Below are 15,711 nucleotides of genomic sequence, written 5' to 3'. Positions count from 1 at the left end.
TGCAAACCGGAAGCAGTTCTTGTGTCAAAGGTCGAGCACATTGTTCCTCCCATAGTGTCTCCGCGGTAGTTTGACTCACACAGCAATGAATGAAGTTTTACACGAATAAGATATCTACCTTAGTGCACAAGTTAAACACACCTGGCCACGCCGAGAGAGACCTGGTGACCGCGACTTTTTCCTGCGCTCAATATAACTGAAGAATTTCGTCTCACTCGAGGTAAGCTCGGGGAAGTGTGTGCACAACATGCTAAAGCTAACAGCTAACTAGCCTGGCTGTGAGAGTGCCGAAGTTACAGTTGTACTTAGATTTTATATCTTTGGCTGACGCTAAATCACTGTTCACGTCGAGTAAGAGCTGTCAAACACGTTTCAATATTACATGTTTTGCTAGATTCGGTGCTCATGTTTCAACGTTGAGTCCACTGAAAGGGACTCGTCCTCATCAGTGTGAGTAAAAGACAGTGTTGTGATGTAATTATCTTTTAAGTGTTCAGCTACCAGTTGGGCTACACACTTTGCACTGGCTTGGCGATATTTGGTTAGATTCAAAATAAAGGTCGTGACAAACGTGTTCAGTATGAGAAAGGCAGCATTCAGTGTCTGAAGATACACTGAACATTTACAATAAAGCCTCTAATTTAATCTAGCACTGTTTTAATTAAAACCCTACTTAGTTGGCATTTTGTTATATTGCTTGACACCTCATGCATAGATATGAACTCAGAGTGATTTAAAATGCTTAATGATAAGTCAGACAAACTATTTGTTGTTAAGTAGTAACTTTTACCAGTCGGCTGCCTGGTATATCAGTCCTGTGCTGATCTATGCTGTGTAACATGGGGAGTCTTCTTCTTCTTCTCCTTGTTGTTATTGTAGTTGTAGCAATGCTGACAATAGTTAAACCCGTGAACTCTACTATTATCATTTGTATTTTTATAATAAGAATAAATATTTCTATCCCTATAAATATGGCATGTGTTACATGATATTGATATTAACTGTTACCTATTAAAATAGCGTTGATTTAATGAAACCTGCAGACACCTTGTTTGTAACATGATACTTTCCCCATCACTAGATAAAATACTAGCACGGCAGGTCAGTTGTTATCATTGTTTTTCTTTTTTTTTGGCTTAAAATTGGCTTAATGTTTTTTTTTTTTTTCTTTTCCTTTTCCAAGTTCATAAACCAGGACAGAGATGGCTGGAATTCTGTTTGAGGATATCTTTGATGTAAAGGACATCGATCCAGATGGAAAAAGGTTTGACAGAGGTGAGGTGAAATTATAAAACAAGGTTGAAGAGGGTGGGCCAAGGGCCAAAGGCATGTATCTGTGCAAATGATTTATGCAGGGAACCGACCATCAGGCACCTTACTGTTCACAAAATTATATTATAACATTATCATCATTTAGCGTCTATCGAGACAAATTTTTTTGTTTGGGTTTTTTTTTTTTTTTTTTTTTTTTTTTTTTTTTATAATCTGGTGTCCAATAACACAGCTCTGTATTAATGTAAATGTTGCTTGTGGCCTGTTATTCATTGATGCATCTTCACTTCACTGTAATTTTCTCAGTATTTTAGTTTTAGTAATGTCTAAGTTTATTCATTTTACCTGCAAAAAGTATTAACTTGTATTCACATTTGATTACTATTATGTGTCCAGTGTGGTTTCCAAGTAGGACCTTCAGTTTCAAACAGCAAAATTAGCTAATGCAAACGCTACTAACGCTGACTATTTGTTACAGTATCTCGTCTGCATTGTGAAAGTGAATCTTTTAAGATGGACCTCATCTTGGATGTGAATATTCAGATCTATCCTGTTGATCTTGGTAAGGAGCAACCTTTTTGTCTTTTTGTGTATTTTTTTTAGGTTAAAAATGCAAAGTTGTTTAATTGTTTTTGTCTAACAATCATTTTCTAAATCCAGGTTGTAAACAGTGTGGTCAAAGAGAATTAGTTTTTTTTTCATATATATCACCAGAGCAAATGTATCTTAAATGTAAAGAAATCATTGTATCACATCACTTTCACTTAATCGCTTTGTTACACTCACTTGCATTCTCACTATCTGAATTTTGTATGTTAACTCAAGCCCACATATAAGTGAGGAGTGCACATAGTTCACAATATAAACCCACTCTGTTTGCATGTGTTTGTTTCATTAAGGTGACAAGTTCAGACTGGTTATCGCCAGCACGTTATATGAAGACGGAACACCAGATGACGGAGAGTACAATCCTCAGGATGACAGACCATCCAGGTGAGACATTTGCTCCTTGTATGGTGATGCATGGAACATTACCAACAACTGGCACAATTTGTGTGCACATGTTTAGTGTTACTGTCTCCTGCAGTGTTAAATATGTTTTAGCTTTAATTTGTGCTCTCATTGAACTTTTACCTTTCCAGAGCGGACCAGTTTGACTATGTGATGTATGGTAAGGTCTACAAGATCGAGGGCGACGAGACTTCAACAGAAGCAGCCACACGCCTGTGAGTGATATTACTGTTTAAATAAAGTTTTGAACTTACTTAATTCTTGTTTCATCAGTCAGCCTCCGCTTATATACTGTATGCTGATATAATAATTTAGCCAAATCACCTATAAATAACAAGTAGCTTTGCAACTGTTAATAATACATCATCAGTGCAATAATAATTTTTATCGTACTTTGCGCTCCTTCTTTCAGCTCTGCCTACGTGTCTTATGGAGGCCTCCTCATGAGACTACAGGGAGACGCCAACAACCTCCACGGATTTGAAGTGGACTCCAGGGTCTACCTCCTCATGAAGAAACTGGCCTTCTAAATCCCAACTCCACTCGCCCACTTACCCTTGTTGTTCCACTGCCGGAGTCAGCCTTAAAGTCCTACTGAACTGCATAAAGAAAACCATCATTTTCTCAAGTCTTGGAGCACGTGGTCATCTCCAAGAGCAGCTCACAGACAGAACACATGGAGGCGGAATAAAAAAAATATATATTTTGTTTTTTATTTTGGTAGTTACAAAAACATTTCCTCTAAGGAAATAGGCCACAGACTAAAGACTGTGACACTTAACTGCTGCAACTTCCATCTGGCAAACTGTAAATAAAGATTTCTTTTATACTAAATTATTCCTCGATGGGTTTACTTAAATTGATTTTTGTCATGGAGTGTTTTTTTTTCTTCTTTTTTTGTGTGTATTTTATTCCAGCCATATTTAGTTCATCAACTGATAAATTAGGCTTTATTTAACCTGCAAGAATGGGGAGGCTACTATTAATACTGTGTGCTATAGTAAAGATGGCGGGAAACACCCTGATAAAGAAGCTGGTGCTAACCGGGCCATGTAGCTCTCAGAGCAGTGGTCTTAAAAACTGCCTTGTCTGTGTAAAAAGATGTAATGTCAAATCTATTTTCATTACATTTACATTTTTTTTTTTTTGCCATAGATTGACTACATATACCTTTTGAAAAGTCTCTCCAGAAAATGGTCCCTAGTGAAGGGCCTATAGGCTCTATTTACACATCCAATGAAAACTATTCAGTAAGAATAGTCGCTCCAGAGTAACTGGAACATTGTATGCGTGCTGCTGCTTGTCTTCCAGCTGGGAATTCAGAGGACTGCTCTCTGGCAGGTTAAAAGTTAGCTCAAAAGTTTAAAAACTAAATAAATTAAAAAAAAAAAAGCTTGCAATTAACACTGTATTCTAAGGCAGTTATGTATGTAGATCATGGAGTGAGTAGCTGCTCTTTTTTTTTTTTCATCTAAACTGATTTTTCTTTGCGTTCACTAACAATCCCCAGATTGAACAGGGCATTCAAAACAGATGATAAGATGAGATGTTGACTCTTGGAAATATTTTAGCAAATTAAGACATTTTTCCTCCCAACTCACAGACTGAGCTTTATTACCCAGCATGCCACTGGAAACTGTTTTGTACTTGCTTGGATGTCAGCAAACTAAAATGTAGACACTCGGGAGACCGAAGATTGAATTAAAGGCGAAGAGGCAGCCTTTGTGTGCAGCACAGGCCTCTCAATGTCAGTGTGTAATGGATGTCACAGGGTGGTGAGGAACGCTGCCCATGACTCACGCTGACTGCTGATGTGTGCATGGAATGCTGCAGAATAACCTTGAAGCCCTAAAATGTCCAGGAGTAATAATGTATAAATCCAAGTTATTGATTTGATATAATACAGGATTGAATAGTATACTGTTTGTATTTGAAAGCCATTAGCAAGACTTAAGTACTACAGCTGCTGATTCTGTTGCAGGTTTTTTTTATGCTGATGATCTGTAACTTCACATGTAACATAATTTGTGCCAAACACTTAAAACTGATCCACCCAAAAACCTCTTGCACCAGAAACCTCTGTAAAGGTGGAAAAGTCAAACAGCATTTTTCATCATCATAGGACCCAAACTGGATAGTGTTTTCGCCTCTTATACATCATAAATAGTCGATGCTGTGAGTTATTTACTCACATCAGTCCACTCGGTAAATGGTCACGTACCTTCATGTAAATTGGTTGTTGTGACGCACCACAGTGTGCATTAAGACTGAGGATATAGAATAAGATATTCCATTTTTAAACAGGCTTCCTCTCCTCTGTCATTGCATATTGTGACATTACAAGATTCTCTGATAAACTGCTTTTGAACCTTCATTCAAAAACCAAACTTCACATCTTAAGATATTTCAGCGTAAAAATTGCTGCAGGTCTTCTTTTGCAAAGGTTTGCGTCTCTTTGATGTCAACACAAACTTATTATTGTGTGGTTTTTCTGTCTATTTACAACAATTTAAGAGCATTTTCTAAAGCTTATCATAGTTTTTTTTATTTTTTTTATTTTGAGATTTCAGAATATGGATTATCCTTCTAGTCATTTAATAATTTATTCTCATTAAACTGTAAATCAAATTATTCCCTGAACGATTAGGCACAGTGTTATTAAAATTAGATTAGCCTATCACCAAATGGTCACGCATCTTCGCGCACAAATCTGACACGCGTGGTGGTGGTGGTGGGTGTTCAGTGTGACGGACCGTGCAAAGGAAAGTGTCCCACAGTCCGCCGGAAGTGAGGTAGTTTGGCTTAAACTGCGCAGGATCATCCGGAGGGGGGACGTTTGCTTATTTGCATGTGCAATGTTTGCAGGTCCTGTCCGGTGTGACGAGCAGCGCTACCTGGTCTGAGAGTTTTAACTGCGCGTCACGGACCTGAAGCGGCGCCGCGCACACTCACCGCAGAGAAATGTAGTCCAGTGTGCCTTCCTTGTTTTAGGCATTTTCCACACTGCTGTCACTTCCTGCACTCGGCTCTTAATTGGAGGCACTGCATTTAGGATTATGTCTGCCGTGGCGTTTAGCAGAGACGCCAGATTGAACGCGCGTCTTGGGAAAGAATGAAGGCGATCGGTCAAAGCTTTGGAAGAAGATTATAGCAGCCCGACGCGATGGATAATCGAAGGAAAAGGAAGCTGACGTTCTTGTCCATTGGGCTCATATTTCTTCTCAGCGGCGTGGAGTATGGTAAGATCTGGTTTGACTTATTATTGTGGCTTCCCTTTTTTTTGGGTTTGGGTTTTGCAACACTGTCAGTGTTCAGTGTGTACACCTTTTCCTCAAGGCTGCAATTTGGACAACATGTGAAACACTGGATAAACGAGCTGCACAAGTCTGGATAGTTGGAAGAAAAAAAAAAACCCTGCTGTGTATCAATGTGTGGCTGAAGAGTGGGACACAAAAAAGCTTATTAGATACCAAATTAACCATTTTAAAAGTTTTTTTTTTTTTGAGGGGAGTTCTTCTTTATCCCAGACCAGAGTAGGCCTTAGACTCTACAGACTGCACATGCCCCTCTGAAGCAAAAGATTTTGGTGATTTTGGCCTTAATTTGACCTAAATGTTTTGATTTCTTTGACTACAACATAGACTCATTACACCATATTTATATCAAGCTGTTGTTGCATATAAAGTCACCATAATTTAGCTTTCATATTCTTAGACTGGTAATCTAAGGCTATGACTTGTGGGGACTATGGAACATATTGTACTGGAACTTTGACAGGTTCATTAGTTAGGTTTTGTTTTTTTGACATTGTTCTGCTGAGATGTTCTCCACAACCATTGTAGAAGCCTATCAGGGGCAGACTACTTTGGCCAGGGTTAACGTCCAGATATGGCCATCTAAAGATAAATTAATTCATCAGCTCCATTGTAGTATTACTTGATTACATCTTCCTACACAATGGTCTGCTCTAAAGTACTGACATTGACAATGCCATGTAGTTATCCATTGACTAGAGAGTTTGATCAATACTAAATCCTACGTCAAGGAGACACCCTGTGGAATGTGAGTGTAATTGTGCAATAGAAACTTTCTCAGGTTGTTAAAACTCCAAAATGATACCAAAGACATGACCTCAGTGTTCACCTGAATCAGGCTGACAAATAGGTTGTATTTAAGTGCAACCTGGGTGGGTTTAGCTTTTTTTTTTGTTTGTTTTGTTTTAAACTGACACTATGTGAGGTTTGCAGTACATTTGAAAAAAAAAAAAAAAAAAACCCACCATTGTCTGAATCTGAAATGTATACACAACATTCAACACACCGCAATACAGTACAATAGTTCTGAGACGATAAATATTGCTTACAAGTTAACGCATTACAGTGAACATGCGTTTTTTCATGGCCACTCACTGTAGGTGTAATGTCCAAAAAGCTGTGACGAAGAAGCCAGGTTACATTTCATTACATTTAGCTTTATCCCACTCTCATGCAGATGTCTCCGTCAAGGTGACAGGAACATTTGAGCAGTCATCTCCTCTCTGGAATTCTCTGAGAACACGATTTATTGTGCGTCCTCCGGCCCAGTAATTGAATTTTGGATTGTATTGGCTCAGCACTGTCCTTTGTCTAAAATGATAATTATGCTTGAGGCCTAGACAGGGAGAAAGAACTACTGCTGGAGCTGAAATTAAACTTCACAGTGTGTCCAAGAAGCTCTAACTTTTAAGTGTTTTAAGAATTAAAAGCGGACGGACATCATCTAACCTCTAGCTTCGCCCCTAGCCTCACCTTGCTTCTGCTTTCATTCACCACAGCATGCAACACGAGTGCTAATGCCCTAATTGTTGTCAGGAAGCTCTGATGGTAAATGTGTAGAGTGACAGTGTTTGTTTGGGGATATTGCACTGCCTTAACTCAGTGCCTCTGAGAAATGTCGCTGTATGGCTTAGGGGAGTCACAGGGTTGCAATAAACATTGGTGGGATGCCATGGGGATGCAGCCTCGGTGACGTACATGCAGCCCAACAGAGCTACAGTCTGGTCTGCTGGCTCCTTGTGGGCCTTATGACACAGAGGAGACACGGCGGAGGCTTGGCAGATTTGGAAGTGTTCGCCTCATATGTGTAGCGTGTATATATCTGTTTTTCTATCAAGACACTGAAGCATACCATTACCACCTCAGAAGAAAAGTCTACTTCAAGAGTCAGATAAAAATAAACTCCGCTTACTTCTGTCTCCCCAGCTGTAATCCTGCCCACAATATGGGGGTACTTGCAGACTTTAGACGCAGCACCTTACTTTCTGGGTTTGGCCCTGTCGGCGTTCAGCTTGAGTGGCCTTCTGTCAGGGCCGCTGTTCGGCCAATGGTCTGACAGAACGGGGACCACCAAGAAGATCATCTTGTTTGCCAACTGTTTTGAGATCGTCGGTGAGTCCGCTCCACCTCAATGATATTACACACTCAACTTCTCCAACTCTTTATGTTGTTCTGTTTGAGCGCCATCAACGTGTATGGCTCACTCTATTTTTCTACTCCTTTTTTTTCTCACCAGGTAATTTCATGTACTTCATGGGCTTCTCCAAGTGGCTCTTGCTGTCAAGCCGACTCGTGGCGGGTGAGTCTGCGCGAAGCAACGCGGTGGCTTAAATTCATTTGACAGGTGGCAAGTCGGTAGAATACACCTGTCATGTCGGTGTGGCTTGGCAGGATCATCACGGACACTCAACTGAAAAGAGAAAATGATACGTTGTCGCTTGAGTGTTTCATCGTCATTTGAGGCTTCTAATAAGTGATCAGCCTCATAGCTGTTCATTGTCTTTTAGTTGGACAAATAGATAAATAATGATAATAGAACATGTGCCTAACCAGCTGGAAAATAACCAGTAGTGTGAAAACACTGGGATGCAGTTTTAAACTAAGGAGGTTCCCAATAGGAGCCATATATTCACAAATGTCACCTTAGAGATGATGCTTTGAATATTTTCCCTGCGCTGATGCAGTGGAACACTTGAACTCTGGTCTTGTGTATTTTATGAGAGTTTACATGACATGATACAAAAATGATACACATCTTCTCTGGAGCTCCAGGTCTCAGCTCCAGTGTTTCAAGCGTTGTCATTTACTCATGGACTATGTGTTTTCCTCAGGCATCGGCACGGGTGCTGGTTCATCTATCTTTGGCTTCCTGACCGTAAGCACGGCCCCCGAGGACCGCGCCACTGTGTTTGCTGCTGTCATGGCATGTCGACAAGCTGGCCTTCTGATTGGTCAGTTGCTCCACTGCTTTCTTGTGACAAATTCTAAAGGCTGCCCGCTGATCATTTCTGTTAGATTATCATGAATCCTTTCTACAATTTGTTTTCTTGACGCAGAAAATGACAAAAAGCTACTGGGGCTGTCATGATTTGAGTGGGTGGATATTATGATTATAGTTGCTCTTGAGATTTATTTGCTCCTGACCATGATTATATAGAATGATTCACCAAGGTGTTTTAACTTTGTGTTTGACACAGGTCCAGCATTTAACATCTTCCTTAGGCTATGTGATTTCCACCTGGGTCCTTTTGTGGTCAATAAATATACTGCGCCAGGGGTGAGGACTAAAATGTGCTGCACAACAAGTTTCAATTTTGCAACACATGTTTTGCCCCACCAAAACAAAAGCTCTAACGCTCTTCTTCCGCCCCCCTGCAGTTGTTCATGTGCCTGCTGTGGATTCTCCTTCAACTGGCGGTGGTCTTTATGTACTGGGACCTACCGTCCCCGGAAAGGGGGAAGGCCAAAGAGGGACTGCCAAGCCAGTGCAGGGAGGAGGAGAGCGAGCAAGGGCTTGTGGAGGAGGACACTGACGAGGAAAAGCCGCTAATGGGGTCACAGGAGCTGGCGGCGTCCTACGGCTCAGTGGTGACAGCTAACCACACCCCCGCTGCCTCAGATGCCACATCGAATCATATCACTCCACCTTCCTCTCCTGTGCCACCAGACGCCCATGAGTCTTCCAGCCCCTTTAAGAATTTCAGCATATCCCGAGGTGAGGGGTTGACAGCGTCAGTATCATTCTCCATTTAAAAAAAAAAAAGAAAAGAAGACTGGAGAAAGCTTTAAAGCGCGTTCTCTGAATTTAAGGTCACAATCATTCAAATAGCAATCAGTCTCTGCAGCGACAAGCAGCCCTCGAAGTTCATCTGTTTCTGGCTTTCTCTTTGTCTCTGTAGAGTTCCTGAGAGAAGAGGTGGTCGTGCTGCTGGCTGCTCAGTTCATCACTCTATTCAATCAGACAGCACTGGAGGTGAAGGCACACACACACATAAATAAATATCATATAATACAATAATACCCTAAAGGAGAAATCTGCCTCTTTTCAAGATATTGATTTTTGTTTGCAAGTAATTCTGAAACAAGTGAAGGCGTACTGCGATAGGAGTAATGGCACACTAGTAGCATTTGACACTGACATTTTTCTCAAGAAGTTGATGTTGAAACAAACTCATTCATATGGGCGTTTTATGCACCGTGCCAACTTTTCCAACCATTCCCTCCTCAGACTATGGTGACTCCGCTGACTCAGAAGTACTTCAACTACGGAGAGCTGGAAAACAGCGTGATGTACTGTCTGTGCGGTGTGGAGGTGATCGCTGGCTTCCTGTTTGTGCGCTGGCTGAGTCGGCATGTTGCTGAGCGGGTGGTCCTGGCCATTGGTCTGACCATCTGCAACATCTCCGGTGTCTGGTGCCTCATCTTCCTGGCCAACCCACTAGGTTAGATTGCAGTATAGAAAAGTCCTCACTTTTGCTTGTTGTACACACCCACACATTCATCAACAACAGCTTGTGCTGTCATAGAAATCCTGAGCTCTATCTGTCTATCTGTCTATCGATCGAAGTCTATGACAAACAAGCTGAAGGACACCGACTCCCATCCTCACAATCATAATATTATAATGGCCCAGTAGAACTTGGTTGTATCATGCTTATTCACACAGTGTTGTGGTGTTTTCTGTAGGTGGTTTCCCATGGCAGCTGACCGAGTTCATCATTGGGGTGTTTCTGCAGGTTTTGGGTTTGCCATTTGTCGCTGTGGCTCAGGTTTCCCTCTTCTCTAAAGTTACTGCTGAGAAAACACAAGGTGAGAAACTTCACCCTCTAGTGGAAAAGAGAAAGCATTGTGCACGTTGAGTGCCATTTTTATCTTTTTGTAAGTCACCCTCATAAGCTCTACACCCTGCAGTGCTTGCTGCGTTCTTATGTCTTTGTGTGCTTTGCTTGTGTTGTAGGTTTCAGTCAGGGAGTGCGTCGCTCAGTGGGAGGTCTCGCCACCATCCTGGGCCCTCTGTGGGCTGGCGGCCTCACCGACAACATGTATATCATGATGGGGGTGATGATGGCACTGCTGGCGCTGCTAACGGTATGCAAAAAAGGAAATGAGATCGAAAGAGATAAAAACAAAAAGACTGAATGTGTCTGTCCAAATCATCATGGCTGTGGCTGAGTTGCAGATGGAGCCTTGCTTGTGGTGAAAGCTTGACGTGATGGAATGTGAGGGCTAAAACAGTCTATTTGTCCACCAGTCATGGCAGCTGTGGCATTATTGATGTGCAGTCAATCGAATCTCATTTATTAACCACGAAGGCTGTGTATTGAATCCTAATACTTTTTTTTTTTTTTTTAAGCAGTGATCCACATGTGTCTGTATCATTGAGAATCAGAGAGAGTCAAGCTTCAAAAGTTTCCATATCAAATGCTTGGTCAGTTCCTGAGGCCTTTTTACTTTTGTACTTGGAAAGTAACAAGTATGTCCTTATCTAAGATGGAAACTCTTAACTTTAGACTATATTTTATACAGGTGATGTTCTTTATTTAACACTGCATTGAGAAGTTTAATTCAAATTTAAAATGTTTAAATTGCCCAGACCGAGTTATGGAAGATGTATTGTATTGGAACCAATAGTGTCAAATATTCAAACAATACCCACGCCTATTAATTGCTTAAATTAAAACAAACTGAGCATTAATCTAGAACTAATCTTTTTTTTTTACAGAGTTATTGAACATGGTCAATTTTACAGGTCACTTTCAGTAACCACACAAATATATATTCAGCGTACAAAGGAACACTGTTTAAATTTTGCTCCATATTTGTGCCAGTTTCCCTCATTTATGACAATAACATTAATACCCCTGAAAACGTTGCTCTAGGTGGTAACTGGCTTTCATTTATTTGACATGAGTCGGCCAGTCACATTACATCCAAGCAACAGGGTTTCTCCCGACCCTTAAGCCATGTGCATCAAATAAAAGTAGCAGCTACTCTTTGATTTACCCTCGATTTCCACAAGCACAAGCCACAGCACTTGCAATGGTTAAAGTCGGGTTCCATGATTTGTGTAAATGTGGATCTCGTTACTGATTTTAAGCAAACATTGCATTGTTTTGTTTTTTTTTAACGGCGTGAATCCAATTACAACAAATAAGAAACAGGAAAATGACAGAAAAGGGTTTAAAGATAGGAATATGAGATGCAACTTGGCATCTTTATAGCTAGCAGTTCTTCTTGTGTTGAGGACAAAGAAGCATAGCAGAAAGTCTGTAATGTAAAAGAGTGGGCAAACCACAGCCCAACAACCAAATGTTTCCACTGAGAAAGAAAAAAACAAAACAAAACCGAAGTGTGTGTGTGCCTGTGTGAGAAGGACTCAGTGTGTGCACTTCCAAACCGGTGTAATTAAATCCACCGTGCAGGTTTCCTTCCCAGACTGGGTCCACCAGCAACGTCCCTCCACAGCCCTGCCTTGTCTTTATTCCATTCTTTTCATTGTAAAGAATGTGCTGTTTTCCTTCCCTGACAGCTCTGAAGCTGGGCTTACAGCATCAAGCCTTAAAACAAAAAATATTTGAAGTGTCTCTAAATCTGTTTATTTTTCTGGATTCTGAGTGTAAAAAAAAAAAAAAAAAAAAAACGTGCTTTGTGCGTCTCACACAGATGATGCTGGCTTTCTCATATGACCGGCTGCTTGCACCTGCTGCAGAGGAGCACGAGGACGAATCGGACAACTGTGGCTAATCCAGCAGATGGTCGACGCAGAAAAAATAGGATACTGAAGGTAACTTTTTACAAATGTAATACATTTATTAAAGGGAGACATTACATTGCAATCTGCAACAAGACCTGTGTTGTACTAATCCAAGAGTGCACAAATATGTAACATGACCCAGTGACAGTAAAAAAATAAATAAATAAATAAATCAGGATTTTGGATCCTGTTGTTCCAAATGATAAATTGATATATTCCCATGCAAAATGTATTAATTAGTTTACATAGTGGAAAGACTGGTTGTCAGATAACTTCTAAACTGTTCAGAGCAGCACTGCCTACCACCTTACTGTGTCTCATTCTGTATTTCTTTCCCTTCTGCTAGTGCACAATGGGAGATTGTCCTGTCCTGCACCTTATAGTCCCTCCAAAATTTCCCTTTCTGCACTGGGACCAGTGTGCAGGGTGATAACACACACCAACAGCACACACCTCACCACTCACCTCACCACCTCCTGGGTGCTTAACAAGCCTGGACTTGTCAACTTTGCATGCAAAGGCTGATCAAAGCACAGCTATGGTGTCTATATATATATAAATATATATATATATATTTCCCATGGAAATATAGAATCACCGCGTGTAAAAGCTTTGGTTTCCCGTTCTGTCTGTGTTTCAGCACATGCAGTATAACATTTATTGTTCAATTTCTGAACATGCTAAATGGTTGTGGATTTAGCTGACCTATGTCCTTGTGCTGTAGGAGAATAACGTGTCTGTTCAGCCTTGATGCTTAATCATCTCCTGGAAAAACAAACATTGAAAATGTTTTCAATTTTTTAAAATTTATATGAGGAGTTTCTTTGACAGCTCAGAAACCTGACTTTATTGTCTTGTCTAACATAAAACACTCAAAGGATTTCGACCTTAATGAAATTTGATTTATTGTATTCACTTCTTTATTCACGATCATTTCATCCAAGTCTGATACAATGAGGGTTTGTCCTTGGGCACAGTGGAAAAACCTGTTTTCTTTGCAAGTTGTATTTATGCTTTCAAATGTTGAATCACGTGCTTTGTGAATTTACACTTTCAAAGTGGCCTCCGCCATTGATGCGATGTGTTGGGTCCTGTCGAAAAGAATTGGATTAATGTGGGTTTTCTGCCTGTCATCTGAAGTATTAGCGCTGACATCTAAAACCTCACAGTAATACAATTCTAAGGGAAACACTTAATACTCACAGTTTTCTGTATAAAAAGGGTAAGTTGGGGAGAGCTGAAATTTGGCTCAATATCATCTATCGGTAAATTTGTTCTACAAACATTGGGATTGATTAATGAATATTGAGGCTTCCTGGTGTAAAAAAAAAAAAGGTGAATAATATTAATATAGGTTTGCTACTTTAAAAAAAGCAGGGCAGTCCATATTTGTAATTGTTGGTGCTGATGTAGTACATGTTTTCAACACTGGTGGGTGCTCTTAGTCTTCCTACGAAGTCGTTACTGTTGAGCCTCATGTTCGAGGTCAGTCAGATCCATAAGGTCAACGGCACTATTGCAAGAACACAGCTGAAGAACACTATTGCAGCTTTATTGGCCACATTGTACACAAATGGTATAAGGCTTTAGATTATTTTTTTGTACCTCTTTCTCGTTCAGTTTTTATTCTCACACACAAAAAAAATCATTATAAAAAGTGGGGCTATTTATTTCTTATTTATTATGCATTTATTTATTGATTCTTTTTTTCTTGTGGACATCTAACATGTACGTATAACTTTTTTTTTTTTTTTTTTTCATTCCTTGTCTCTAAGATAAACTTCCACCATACTTCACTGGCTTGTGTTTCTTTATTGGCTAGAGATTGAATGTGAGCAGTAATAATTATATGTAATACTTCAATATAATTACAATATAACTGTCAAGACAAATATGTAGGAGTTTAAATTTCAGATTTTGTGGATTGCCTGCGTTTTTAGTAGGCATTTAGTAGTAGCAGTGTCTGTTTACTGGTTACATGTTGTCAGCTCACAGGCATAGAAAGTAAAACAGAGATCAAACTTGGAGAGATCAAGATCATATTATCACATTTAGCACGACCACTGTTGCCCTCAAACTTGTGTTATAAAAAGAAGACACTTTTCTTCCCTCTTTTCCATGACAACAGAAAGATTGATATGCTATAATGGGACTATGAATTAAAAACTAAATTAACTTTTTTCTTCTTTGGTGAAATGCATTTGAATTGCAATCTTATATAATGATTGTTTCATTGAATATATATGTTATACACCTTTTTTTGAATATTGATTTGAAAAATTAAGGAGTGTTGTTGAAGATGTTTTTATCTTTGTACTAAAATTCACAATATTCTTAACTTCATCTACTGTTGTTATTATATTTGTATTATTATTATTTATTATTATGTATTATTTCTATGTTCTTTCAATTGTAAGGTACCTTGAACAAAATATTTAACATAAATGATTGTATCAGAGTTAGCTCAGAGTTTACACACATCTGCAATCACAATTAACCATAATATTTATTTTCTTTTTTTTTTTCTATTTTTTGATAAAATACCAATTATCCATATTATTTAAATATTGGTGACATATTATATTCAGATGTAATTTAAAAAAAAAAAAATCTATTTTAAATTTAGTATGAAATAAAAAATAAAAAAAAAAAAATAAAAAATCAAAATCGGAATAATTAGGGTCATGTCTTGTAAAGAAATTAAAGCCCCACTTGGAACATTTCCTGAAAGTTTATTTCATGTTATTTATTAATGTCATCTCTATCACAACATTTAATGTACAATCAAGTGAAATCTCACTAGTGTAGATATGCGTAAACTAATTTAATATGGACATTATTTAAAAGATATATAAATGTATAATATGTAATATATATAAAGATATTGGATAGTCTAAAAATTAAATGGTAATTTTTGAATTTTTTATTGCAAAGTCTATATAAAGATTTAACTAAAAACATGAACATACAGTCCTAAAATAATATTTTTTGTATTTACTTGTTTTTCATAACTGACTAAAATTATTAGTCATGTTTGTGACACTCAGAATTACATATTTTGATGTGAAATAACATTCTGTGATAGATATGAAAAACATATTTTTACAATATATGCATAAAAATAATTTTTTTTAAATGTATTTATAACCTATATTTTGAATTTTATTCCCATTTGGTTAGTGACAAATTAACATTATTTATACAATTTTCACATAGAAAAAAAATATTGTCACCAGAAATTGGATTACATAAAAGGACAACAGGCCTTTTTAATTTGCAGATGAATTCAGACCAACAAGTTGTTACACAAGTGACACAGAAACAGCACATTTCTAAGCCTGCTATTCATAACGTAAAGTG

General features: G+C 38.7%; 2 protein-coding genes across 2 annotated transcripts; both read left to right on the top strand.

The window, feature by feature from the left end:
• The first annotated feature begins 64 nt into the window (after window positions 1-64).
• Window positions 65-3,079, top strand: polr2h (RNA polymerase II, I and III subunit H). Its single transcript, XM_070832484.1, has 6 exons — window positions 65-220; window positions 1,184-1,275; window positions 1,751-1,834; window positions 2,172-2,265; window positions 2,415-2,498; window positions 2,696-3,079. The coding sequence occupies exons 2-6, from the start codon at window positions 1,203-1,205 to the stop codon at window positions 2,811-2,813; spliced, it is 453 nt and encodes a 150-aa protein (XP_070688585.1). The 5' UTR covers window positions 65-220; window positions 1,184-1,202; the 3' UTR covers window positions 2,814-3,079.
• Window positions 3,080-5,294: 2,215 nt separating this feature from the next.
• mfsd8l1 (major facilitator superfamily domain containing 8-like 1) lies at window positions 5,295-13,325 on the top strand. The gene is made up of 12 exons (XM_070832571.1): window positions 5,295-5,522; window positions 7,524-7,709; window positions 7,834-7,896; window positions 8,429-8,548; window positions 8,795-8,874; window positions 8,976-9,312; window positions 9,497-9,570; window positions 9,826-10,039; window positions 10,284-10,406; window positions 10,555-10,685; window positions 12,261-12,381; window positions 12,698-13,325. The coding sequence occupies exons 1-11, from the start codon at window positions 5,447-5,449 to the stop codon at window positions 12,339-12,341; spliced, it is 1,485 nt and encodes a 494-aa protein (XP_070688672.1). The 5' UTR covers window positions 5,295-5,446; the 3' UTR covers window positions 12,342-12,381; window positions 12,698-13,325.
• The last annotated feature ends 2,386 nt before the right edge of the window (window positions 13,326-15,711 follow it).

The sequence above is a fragment of the Pempheris klunzingeri genome, chromosome 6, assembly GCF_042242105.1.
Source record: "Pempheris klunzingeri isolate RE-2024b chromosome 6, fPemKlu1.hap1, whole genome shotgun sequence".
NCBI classification, from domain to species: Eukaryota; Metazoa; Chordata; class Actinopteri; order Acropomatiformes; family Pempheridae; genus Pempheris; species Pempheris klunzingeri.
The sequence above is the reverse complement of the archived record's forward strand: the minus strand, read 5'-3'. Positions and strand labels throughout refer to the sequence as shown.